The 12,822-nt window shown below is 35.1% G+C and overlaps 1 protein-coding gene across 3 annotated transcripts; it reads right to left on the bottom strand.

The window, feature by feature from the left end:
• Positions 1–87: 87 nt before the first annotated feature.
• On the bottom strand, positions 88–10,828 carry LOC121236002 (kinesin-like protein KIN-13A). Of its 3 annotated transcripts, none has more exons than XM_041132485.1 (15): positions 10,594–10,828; positions 10,411–10,482; positions 9,983–10,248; positions 9,099–9,308; positions 8,193–8,381; positions 7,120–7,224; positions 6,783–6,860; positions 6,490–6,571; positions 4,947–5,109; positions 3,934–4,263; positions 2,308–2,526; positions 1,615–2,197; positions 1,326–1,391; positions 712–900; positions 88–544 (listed from the first exon to the last, which is right to left on the bottom strand). In XM_041132485.1, the coding sequence occupies exons 3-14, from the start codon at positions 10,193–10,195 to the stop codon at positions 718–720; spliced, it is 2,421 nt and encodes an 806-aa protein (XP_040988419.1). In that variant the 5' UTR covers positions 10,196–10,248; positions 10,411–10,482; positions 10,594–10,828; the 3' UTR covers positions 88–544; positions 712–717. The 3 variants fall into 3 exon arrangements, with proteins under 3 accessions (XP_040988419.1, XP_040988427.1, XP_040988434.1); XM_041132493.1 differs by having other exon boundaries at positions 88–536; positions 717–900; XM_041132500.1 differs by having other exon boundaries at positions 9,983–10,235.
• Between the last annotated feature and the right edge of the window lie 1,994 nt (positions 10,829–12,822).

Below are 12,822 nucleotides of genomic sequence, written 5' to 3'. Positions count from 1 at the left end.
CAAACGAGCTAGTATAAACCAATTAGCAAAAATAAAATAAAACAAAATAAGTAGCATAGAATTATTGTTCAGGTAGTCTTTCATCACTTTCATCAAATAATAATTCTGAATCAATACTAGGAACCATTTGTATCAGGATCAGTCTTCAAGCAGAATTGCTTAATGAACAAGGTGCGTAGGTGGAGAAAATAATTTCAGAACATTTAAGGAAATGATGGAGCATGCATTTCACCTCCTTGTTTTTCCTTTTTTTTTTTTTTTTTTTCCTTTTCTTGAATATAATTTGTGAATCAAATCCAGTCACCTGTAAGCAACAGCAACGGTCCACAAACCCTTAAAATCTGGGGAAGATCACATCAGACCCATCTAAAAAACACAACTGACTACACTACAATCTTTTGGTAACAGACATGGAACCTCCTTGTTCATGCCAAAAGTTTGGAAGTTACAGAACCATAGCCCTCAAGTACAGTTCGGTTGTGCATTACCTTATATCCTTCTCCTAAATGTACCTAGACCCAGCTTGTGCATTGTGACTGAGGGAAAGAAAAAAGTGAATATATTAGAAGTGTAACTCGATAGCCAGAAAAGATTCACATACATCAAAGAATCCATTCAACAATTAAAAAAAAAAAAAACACTGCAAATTAATAGAGAGAAATCACATGTAAGGGATATATGGTTTGATCCTTAAAAGCAAGGAAACAAAGAGATACCTTATCGCGGCACTCTTTTCCGACTAAGTATCTCCTGTTCTTTCAATCTGTGCTGGAACCTTGCAAGGCGAGCTTGAAGACCAACCAGGCCTGCTGCCTTGCGAGAAAGCACAAAGTTCAACTGGGTCACGTAGTTGTCGATGAGGCTGCCTGGTTGGTCCACTTCTGCCAGTAGTTTCATTTCCTAGAATCCAGAAAACATAGGGGATGCCCTTTCAGATCACAGAGAACACTTCAGACATTAAACATGTGTTTCAAATTAAGTTTGAAAGACCATGAAAAAAATTAGTAGCTGATTACGATTGCTTGGAACTTTAAAGCTTTCATTTACTTATGTTTGGTGGGCGATAATGAACCATGAGTGAACTCACAAAATTGAAACGAGACAATGTCTCCTTTTCTGATTATTTAGAAAGTCAATGTCATGATTCTAATCACATCAGGAAACTATCAAAGCAGACTACAGAAATCCCAGAGGGGAAGCAATTCATATGCTGAAGGGATTAAGAATTAAAAAACACAAAAAATGAAATAAACAACAACAAACCTATCAAAACCAAAAGAACTCCCAAATTAGAACCCTATTTAGCTGATCAATTTTTCACTTACTTCACGAACAATCTCCATTGTGTCTTCAATTTCTTTTCTATGAGCAGCAATCAAGGCTTCTTCTTCCTACAGCAGTCAAAATAGCACATAAGATAAACAAGCCGCAAAGCGAAACCTCTAAATATAGCCAGTGACCCGTGGCCAAGATGACACCAGCTCTGATTTCTATTGGGTGAATCAGGGTTCAATCCCCACATTATTATCTACCAAAAATTAACTTAACAAAAAGAAACCTCTAATATAATAGAAAGATCGCCATGAAAGAACAGTGGCTACACAGATAACCAACCTCAAGTATTTCATTAATATTTCCATCAGGAAGAAGTTCTGGATCATATCGTTGGGGTCCAACATTATTTGTGCTGTAAATGCTTGTATTCTGCTGCCTGGTGCTTGTGGCGGAAAAATCTGGTCCGTTACGGTCTTTTCTCAGCCAGTTCCCCAGCTTCTCCGACTTTTCTTCCCTAGAAACTTTTCTGCGAGGTGGTGACACCTTTTGCACTTTCTCTTCTGTCTCTACTGAGTTTTGGGAATAAGAGGAGTATGTCTTCTCAATGGTAGAATCTCCATAGGAAATTTTCATTTCATACCTCTCTCTGTCCATTGAGCCAGAAGCAACCCCTTTTTCCTCTCGCCCATTCAAGGGGTAACTAGATGAAACAGCGGAGGGCTGTTTACTAAACTCAGTTTCCTTTTCCACAACCCTTCTTCCCATATCTGCTACTTTCACCTCTTGCCGCTGGTCACAAACATCCTCTGAGTCAACAGAAACTGGCACACATGATAGTGGCAAAGCGTCTTTATTAGTCGATGGTACTGAACTGATACCCTGATCCTTTCTTGCATTTCCACTCCTGGAGAGACTTTTAACCCTGTTCATTGAATATCCATTATTCAGTAAAAAAAACAGAAACAAAAGATAACAGATCACCGACACTGACGAACTTCAAATTGTTGACGCTCATGATAGTAAAAAGCATACCGGTCTGCATATCGCAAAGTATTGAGAGTATGTTCACAGGAACCAGCATTTGGAGAAATGCAAGAGATCATAACAGTCCTTGAATTGCCGACAAAAGAGTCACGAAGCACTTCTGTGAGTTTGCTTCCGCGAAAAGGAATATGGATCTGATCGTTGTCCAGAGCACGAATGCACTCCTTGAGAGCCAAAAGACTCTTGTTGATTTCAGCTCCCTCAATCCTGCAACATACCAAATAATCCGGGAAATTCAAATATGAGGTCAATTTCCACAGCAATAAAACAAGATCTTAACGCCAACATATAAAGCAGCTGGAAAATCAGGCTAGGAAAAGAACCAACGTCTAGCAAGGAAAAGTTCTGTTTACAGCAACTCTATCAAAACAACTTAATACACCCGATTAATGTTGCTGTATGCACAAATGGCCTTCAAGGTGAAGGCCACACCAGACCCAAAGTAAAGTGACTAGTGTTCAGTCTCGTGGTAGATACTTGGGAAAAGATAAGAACTCAACTTAAGTGAAAGAGTCAAAAACTCACTCTGACCCTCCAAACTAGACCAACAAACCAAAATTCAGCACCTCAAGTGGACCAGGATTGGTCGATCATTACCATCAGATTCAGCTCTAAGGCTTGAGCTATGGCAGGGCCCAATGCAAAAGAGACAGATTAACAGCAAGAATGGCTGCAACCACCTCTAATAAGAGCAGCTTCAAGGTTGATAGGGTTATAAGATCCTGGTTCAAATCTTAAGCTAGATAAATGAAAACCTGTTTCAGACCTGCCAGTAACTAATATGATTTGTTTGTAGTATTAGACACTCCAATTCTTGTGTGCTTGACTCTAAATTCTAAACTTCTATATTTTTTTAAACCGCTAATGAGCTGCTAGTTCTGAAATAATATATTGATGCAATCTCCTATTATAGCTAATTTACTTTTCCAATGTTTGGGCCCTCACTTTAAGAAATTGGTTAATGATTCTGAATAAACGAAGGAGCAATAATTTCCAGGAACATTTGGAACATTTAATTTCTGAACAGAAGTACCGTTTTCATTTCCAAGTGGTTTTAATGAATCAAGTTCAATCATTAGTAAAAATGAAGTTAATGAAACAAGGTAATTTTCAGTTGCTGCTTATGACGTAAGCTTTTAGCACTGTGAATATTATTTACCACGTATCAATTAAAATACCCATGTTCTGAATCCAAAAACCAAGCAAAGTAATAAGGCAGCACAATGGCCGTGAATGATAGCATGCCATTTTCAGGTCTGGCATAAACAGTAAGATGCACTAATCGTTTTGAAACGAATTTATACACACTGTTCATGTTTCACATGTTCTTTCGGTGAAATTACATAAGAAACATCTCTAAACAAATACTGCTCCTACAAATTTAGCCAGTCATGCAGGATGCTATAGATATAATAATTCTTAAACATGTACATCACATCTAGCAAGAGAACGAAAAAATGAAGATGGCATAACAAGGATGCGCTTGCAAGAATTAGGTAGATGCAAAGAACATATTATATTAATGCAGACTGCAGAAAGAATTGGATCTCAGCCTAGTTTCTGAGAGAGTAGAAAAAGGAAAAATATAAAAATGCACAAATATAACCGACAAACCTTGTTTGTCGGTCATTGTCAGTGGTGTCAGCACCTCTTTCACTACCAGCAAGATCAATAAAAGAAATCTTCCCAACAACTTTTGCAGATTTAGACTCATTTCCGTCATTGTTACGCTTGGAATCTTTGACCTCGCTGTGCTTCTTAACAACAAGTTGCAAGATAGCATGTGACCTGGAAGATTCCTCATTGGCACCAGTGGATCCTGTACTTCTTGCAGCATTACCTCGCTCAATGTATTCTTTAACAATTTGTACATCAGAAACCTCAAATTCTTGGAGTCCAACAATGCAAACTTGTTGCTTTCCATCTTCCCTCATAAAAAGTTTCCTGTTGGAGAATGAACAGTCATTTATCAATGACATATATTCATAATTGTGAACATCAGCACAGCCAACATTAATACAAATAGATAGAAATTCATAATAGAAGATGCGTAATATTATTAATATGGCACATGCATGGAGAACAATGAACAGTCATTTATCAATGACAAATTCATAATTGTGAATGCCTGCACAGCCAACATTAATACCAATGGATACAAAATTCATTGGTATTAATGTAGAAACTCGGGATGGCCTTTCAGGAAATCGTTTACCATCCTGACAAACACTCTGGGTGGCATAGTTGCCAAGTATTGACCCTTGCCACAAACGCTTAGCATACAAATTTACGCAAAGAGAATGAGTAGTATAAGTACAACAACACATGTTGCTTGTAGGTGACCAGAGTAACAAATGCTTCACAGCTTCCCGACATGATTTTCCACATACTCCAAATAGTCGAGACTCAGAAACTAATTCCTCCACTTACAAACACACGAAACAATGCCATTAACAAAGTGATATAACTTCAGCTCTTGCAAGAAAACAGGAAAATCTAAAGAATAGTTCATTCATCAAAACAAGAACTACATAAGGAAGTTTTCTGCATGAATTTTTCCAATAAAGAGTAAAGCCCAAACAAAAACAAAATAACAAATGAAAAAAAAAAACAATGAAAATACTAACTTTCTGTCACTGAGAAGATCAAAGAGTTTTCCACCATATATCTCAAAATAGCTAAGCCACAATTTAAATCTCTGATTACGATAGAATGGCTGATGTAACAATCTAACAAGGTCCTCTGACGCTCTGATAGGTAACGGTTGCATTGTGAATGTCTTGCCACTACCTGAAATCAGGACATTTCAGTTAATTAACTTATTCAGCAAAAAGTAGAGATTATAAATTATCTAGAGAGAGGTCAATAGGTACTTTGACAAATGTAGTGTTAATAATTATATATGAAGCTCCATCTAAGATGAACTCTTAAGTTGTAGACAAGTAAGAAACTTCCAAACATGGGGCAAGATTTAATGCATTTGCCACCTTTTTTTTCATCAGTATGCATAACCATCTTACCAACTCATACAATACAACTTCTTTTCCAAATCTTAAACAATCATCTAATCAAGACACTACCACCACTACTCCCAATCCACAATAGGTTTTGATCTTTCCTCTTTTAAGCTACCAGAAAATAAATTAAAGTTCCAAAAATGAAAGCATTTGTCATATAGACTTTCCAGATTACTCTTAAATTTGAGCTCACCTCTTTTCAAATATAAATCCCTTTTCTTGACTCAGCAGAGGGCATTTTAGGAAGAGAATTATTTAAATGCATGTAATTTATAAATTTGCATCTAATGTGGGATGAAGAGAGTAGTTAATGATCAAATACAAATTTGAAAAGAAAAGACACCTCATATATATGCCTCAACCATTGCTATTGCACACATACTGTACACATGATCTAAATGAAACTTGTTAGTTTTCCCTCTATGATAGCGCTCTGATTGTTTCAACAAGAAATGGGATACAGGGGACCCCAAATTGATATACATCAATGCCCAACTGTTTCAAGAAATATTTGTTAAAAATTCAAAAACATTCACTCCATCTATAACCTCAGCAAAAATATCTTTATTTAATTTGACTATAGTAAAATTTGGTTTAAACTTTAAAACGTTTAATTTTACTTTCTGAAGATACCTTCCCGTGATAAACAATTTTGTTTAGAAACTTGACACCTCCCTTGCCACAAAAAAAAAAAAAAAAAAAAAAAAAAAAAAAAAGGCAATAAATAACACTAGCTGATTCAGGGCTCGTTTGGATACAGAAATCATTTTAACTCATCTCATCTCATCTTATCTCATCATTACAACTTTTCCAAATTTCCACACAAAATATAATAAATAATTCAACTTTTTCAAATCCCAAAATAATAATAATATTAAAAAATAATATTCTAACAATATTTTATTCAACTCATCTCATCTCATCTCATCTCATCTCACTATCCATACGAGCCCTCAGATGCTACAGATTCCAAGATACCATTTGAGATATATCTCCACAACCAGAAAAGTTAAATAGCCTAGACAGTTTGGGACGGATCCAAATTCCCAACATTTAGAACAGTTTAAATGATTCAACAGGATAAGCTTTAAAGAAGGTAACTGATGATGAAAACAGTTGGTCATATGGCAAGGTGATCAGAATCTCAACATACCAGTCTGGCCATACGCAAAACATGTAGCCTTTGTTCGGTCAAAAATGGTAGGAATGATTGGTTCAACGGTAACCCTGTATACCTGTAGCAAGTACCATGTAAAGATGTCATGCATTGAGATAAATATTAATAATCATACAGGAAAAACAAAGTCCAGATTATTAACAAAATTCTCAAACATAAACCCCAGAACTCAACAATACCATAAACATCAAAGAAAGACTACATCATGTCAATAGAGAATGCCAGACCAGCAGCAGGAAGCAAACTTCAAAGCTTAGAATTAGCATTACCTCATCATTAGTGACATGCTCATTAAGAACAGCATCAAAACAAAACTCGTGCTTCTCCACATATGCAGTCAAGTCCACCTTCAACAAAAAAATAACAAAAGAAAGGCTTTCAACATATGTTTGTATGAGTCTGCAAAGAGTCCACTCTAGTATTTTACTAATAAAAAAACATTTGTTTGTACGAGACTGTCGGTTGGAGAAGAGAGAAGAGAGAGAGAGAGAGAGAGAGAGAGAGAGAGAGAGCCCAATATCAAGAGCGCATTTCAATTTCAATTTCAAACTCAAATTTAGCAGGAAACTAGAAGATATGGTGCTTTGTGATGGCAAAGGATGATACCTTCAGTTTGGGCTCATGGACAGTCAAATAAGCATTGTCATATACGCTTACAATATCATCCTCCTTCCGAGAAAGCTCCTTTTTGTTCAAAGGCCTTTTACGTACCTAATGCATGCATTAGAATTCAACAATTACGGGAGTTAAAAAGAAGAAGCAAAAAGAGATATGGAAAAGGATATTCCATCATGTGCTCGTCGCACAAGCAAGAAGCAGAAAGTCTGTTTCGAAAAAAAAATAAAAAATAAAAAAGATAGTCAAGAAAAATACAGTGACAAGCAACATTAGCCAAATCAATGTGTATCAATGTGTAAGTCACAGGAAAGAAAACTGAGACCTGCATATGCCCAAATGCAGATGCAAATATCAACAAGTGATAAACTAGGATTTAAATAAAAATAACACAGCAAGTTCTTAAACAACAATTTATAAAAATTGCCAAAATCATTAAATCCTAAGGCTTATGATTCCTAGTTTAAATAATATATCGTGAGCAAACATGAACATGGGCAGTCAACTTTCTGCACAACTCCGTATATAAGTTATCGTGAGGAAACCCCAAGGGGTTAGCCCAAGTGGTGAAAGCCTTGGTCTTAGGGTATCACTCCCTTCAAGGTCCAAGGTTCAACACCTCATGGGTGCAAACAATCTTTTGGGCCACACCCCCTGGTGAAAAGCCAGCGATTTAACCAATTTTGTGTAGGGAAACTTCCGAGGGTTTGGTGCATGGGACCGGAGTTTACTCTGCAGGGGTGGGTCCGAAGGGCCCAGCCTTCGAGAGGTTCCCCGACATCGAAAAAAAAAAAAAAAGATAAAGAAAAACATTGGTGAAAAGAATTTTCTACAGAGATCAATAATATTATAAAGGCAGTCAAAGAATGATTGTCGGCATCTAAAAATGAGTCTTGTCACATAATGGATATGACATGAGCAGATGTGGACATGAAATATCTAATTTTATATATTGTATCAAATAAAAAGAAACAACATCTAACGAACAAACTATATTTAGGATGTACTACATGACCCAGGCAGACATATATAGCAGCACCCTGCTGTCAATTAAACCAACATACCACGACTTTAATTTTAGCCACGTTATTCTCCTTTGTGTTCTCTTTTTCATTCGTAGGTAATGGAAGTGATGCATCTACATTTGGTTGCCCTCCTTGCTGTCCACCCGCCGTCACATTAGATTCATCATCAAATGCTTTGGTACCACCAGGCATAAAGGGCGAGGGCTCAAATGGTTCTGGAATAACATGCTGAGAGTGGAAACAAAATGATGATCTATTAGAAAGGAACATGTGTGTATGGAGGTACTCTCAGCACTTATGAAATCATCCAAACCTTCTTATGGGACCAGATGATAATCCACAGGTAAAGGAGTATCCAATTTATTTAACAAAAAAGGGAAAGATAATTACACATTAAAAATTGATATAGAAAATACAACGGGTGAAGAGATTTCAATAATTAGAAGGGGGGGGAGAGCACATCATTCTTCTTTACATGGCAATTCAGAAACCAATGAAACGCATAGCCTTTCCCCTACGGTAACAAAAATCATGAAATGCTCTTCTTCCAGCACAATTGACACCCTATATTTCCTATACTTTAGATTGAAGTTAAAAAAGATAGTTCCAGGCCAAAAATGGCAGAGTAACGCATCCTAATTGCAGGTCTACACAATGAAATATAAATAGGACTTATAATGAAGCCAAAATGCCTAAACCCCTATATATTGTCTAAATGCTCCTCCCGTTAGTAAACCATAACCAATATGAGATATAGCCATTCCGTGGTTTTCAATCATAGTCCTTTAACAGAATAATCTTCCAAAGTACATTATGCCCTGAACTTTTTTACTTTTTCTTAATAAGAATCATCTTATTTTTCCATAATGAACTTTACATAAGCTACTGATTTAGAACTAGAAGTTCCCTGCACTGTAGGACAGGATACCTTATACAGAATCATACCTCCGACAGAAGCTCTGTATCATCCATAGCATGAAGATCCAAGAGCCCAGCTCCAAAATCACCCCTGAACTCCGGAGAATAAAACCCATCCGAAGTGGCAACCCCTCCAGCCGGTGTGTACAGCTCAGAGGCAGACTCCCCACTAAATTTGAGGTTTCTCATCAACTTAAAAAGTCTCTGCTTCTCTTCAGCTGACTGCGCTCCATAACCCTTTGATAATATCACATACTTTCTTGTCAAGTCCCAAATTTTTCTATTACATATATTGAGGAAAAAAAAAAGTCTCCAATTTTACTCAGATTCAAGTGCATAGAAGAACCAACTCTTTAACAGCATTTCAACTACCAATACCGCATGTAAACAATTATTAAAGGACAAAACGTAACACTGAAGGGATGAGCAGTATTAAACTATTCTGCGCTAACAGAAAAATCCAAACATACATAGTTAGAAATATAATAGTCCTACAAAATTGCAATCATATTCTCATGGAAAACATGCACACGCATCAGTTCTTGAGCCCAATAGCTTATCCATCAACCTCTTCTTATGGGAGGAGGAACAAGTGTCAATTGGGCCAGAATGTATTGGTAATAAATTTATTAATTCAAACAAGAATAACATTAAGTTCGCAAAACAATAAACCCTAGTACCAAAGAAATGGATAATTGAAATGACCACACAGATAACAATGTACTTCTTAAACCGTATAAACCTACAGAAATGTTTTGGACAAACTTCGTGCAGACACACTACCACACAAACAAAGGCATACCAAACTTCAACGAACCAAGATTGCATATCCGCTAATCGGTGAAAAGACCAATAGGCTAATTGTTAATATTACTCGGAGAATGAGTTTGAAAAGCAGTCCATATGATTACCTGCATAAGAAGATTGGGGAGGAGGCGGTGATCGATACTGGTGGAGGCCAAGGGAGAGGCCAGATGCTGCAACCCAGCGGACTGGAGCCACCGTGCCATGACCGCATCGCCAGCGTCATTTGCGGGGCCTGCATTGTGAAGAGGCCCGCCACCGGCTTGATCGTATAGCGCAGTCGTGGCCGCAGCATTGTTCTGCTGCATCTGGCCACCCATGTGGCGCTGGGATCGTCTTTGAGGAGCCAATTTTCAAGATCTATTAGACAACGCTTCACACGAAACATTATCCATCAAGTTCAAAATTAAAGAAAATAAAAATCATAAGGTCAAAATAACATCATCAAAACTTCAAATCCAACGAAAGGTCAAAAAAAAAAAAAGGAAAGAAGAAACTCTTGAAGCAGGTGATCCGAACGAACGGTACTCACAAGGAGGGGAAAAATCGAATTCAAAGTATAACATGAAAATGATGACGCGAGAACGAGGAATCGAATCCACGGAATCTGCAATCCAATTAAATCCGATTTCAAAAGGAAAAATATCCACTCCAATTCCCGAAATTTATACCGAAATGATTAAAACGACGATTATTTCGAACGCATAATCACGCGTACCGGGTTGCGACAAGACAATGATTTACGCGATCAAGATCTGTAGTTTGAAATGGATGAACTTCTGGTTTGCGATCGGATCCGAAGCGCAATGACAAAGCAAAACCCTAATTCAATCGTACGGGAAAGGATCAAATGTCTCTTTCCTCTGCGTGTGTGATAAATGGTCGAGGCTCCACGCGAGAGTCTGCTGCGCCTTGTTCATATAAAAGATTACTTGTCAACGACAAAATGCGTAAAAATTACAATGGTATGGTTATATAATGTTACCTTCAAAGAGAATTAAACGGATATTTCAAACTAGACTTCAAAGACTAATATACCCTCGTGGTTCTTCGTAATTTTCGGGTGCGTCCTCGACAAAATGTGTAATTTTAACTGTAATATTGTTGATGTAGTATATATTCAATTTATTTATTGTTTTTATAATTGATTTATCAGACAGATTAATATACTGTGTTTTGAAAATTTCAAGTACAAAAAATAATCGTACTAATAACTCAAATTATGGATAGGAAAATGAATATCGCATACTTGGAAAACTCTATCCCACACTTTAATTATTAAATGTCTTTAAAAATGCTATGTGTATGGGCAGCATGGTAGTACTACGTGACACCGTAGGTCTAAACAAGAAAAATATTCTAACTACAAAATAAATATAGAAAAGTAATTTTATAAATTAATGTTGTTTGATATAATTTGTTAAATTATAAAATTATTTTTATTATAAAATAGATTTGATAAATCTCATAAAGTCACGTCATTTTATAAAATTATTTTTTGTGTAATTATTTTATAACTGTAGCATTGTTCCATAAAATAATGACAAATTCTGACTATTAATATTAGCAATTAATGATGATGTGGCATGACACGTGTCTTGCCATGTCAACACATATCATGAATATATTGAGGTGGCATGCAACGTCTGTATTGAGTCTCTTGACTTATAAATATTGATTAACCATTATGGAAACCAAAATAGCAATAATATATGGCACTGTCAAATCAACTCATGCATAGTTCATAAAAGGGCACCCATGCATTTAGCACCACTCAATTAAAATAATAGTATATTACATTTTCAACTATAAAAAAATTAAAACATAAAAGCTCACACTTGTTTACTTATAATTACAAAGATAAATATGAAATAACTAATATAACATGAGATATTTTAGATTATAAAATAACTTTTATTATAAAGCATTGCATTAAGTCAAATGATTTCATAGACTTAAGTCACATTGAGATGTTAAACTGAGTTAAGTTGAGATGATAAAATATTGTTAGAATATTATTTTTTAATATTATTATTATTTTAAAATTTGAAAAATTTGAATTATTTATTATATTTTGTGTTGAAATTTAAAAAAATTGTAATGATAAGTTGAGATGATTTTAAATTCCAAACGAAGCCTTATTATCTTTTCGATAGCACTTACCTTGTAAAAATTGCCGTGTAAAATATTTGTGTATCCCATTATTTCCCTTTAAGTAAGAGCATTGGTATTGGCTTCATCAAAAACTTAGTCAAATGTAAAATTTGATGAATTTTATTAAAATAGGACTATATTAGATTATCAAAGATATAAGTGTGAAACTTTGAGTTATAGTAAATGGATAGGTTTCTTCAAATTCGAAGAACTATTATTCACTCATTAAATCTATTTTTTATTCACTTTTAATATCTAAAAATCTTTTTTATTCACGTTTAATCCCCAACCATATTGTAATAATAATGTAAAAATCAAATTAAATTATTAATTAACATATGATTAATATAATTATAAAATATGAAAAAAAAATATTTTTATTAAAAAAATAATATTATATTATTATTTTGATAAATTCAATAACTAATTCAATATGAAGTTATGATTAGAAAAATATTAAATTTATAAAAATTATATATTTTTTATCAAATTTTAAAAATAACTTTAATAAAACTAATACCAATACCCTAAGCCAGCAAGGCTCAAAGTTAAAACCGCACGCTGGTGAGAAACGTCTACGTACAAGTCTACTATTAGCGAGAAATAGAAAACTTATTGTCGAATTTGCAGTGTCTTTTTTATCACCAGCTATAACATGCTATTTTTGGTACTATAAGATTTAGTGTGCATTTTATTAAATTGATTTAAGTTGAGTTGAGTTGAGATGATAAAATATTATTAGAATATTATTTTTCATTATTATTATTATTTTATGATTTAAAAAAGTTGAATT

This window comes from Juglans microcarpa x Juglans regia, chromosome 1D (genome assembly GCF_004785595.1).
Source record: "Juglans microcarpa x Juglans regia isolate MS1-56 chromosome 1D, Jm3101_v1.0, whole genome shotgun sequence".
Taxonomy (NCBI): domain Eukaryota; kingdom Viridiplantae; phylum Streptophyta; class Magnoliopsida; order Fagales; family Juglandaceae; genus Juglans; species Juglans microcarpa x Juglans regia.
The sequence above is the reverse complement of the archived record's forward strand: the minus strand, read 5'-3'. Positions and strand labels throughout refer to the sequence as shown.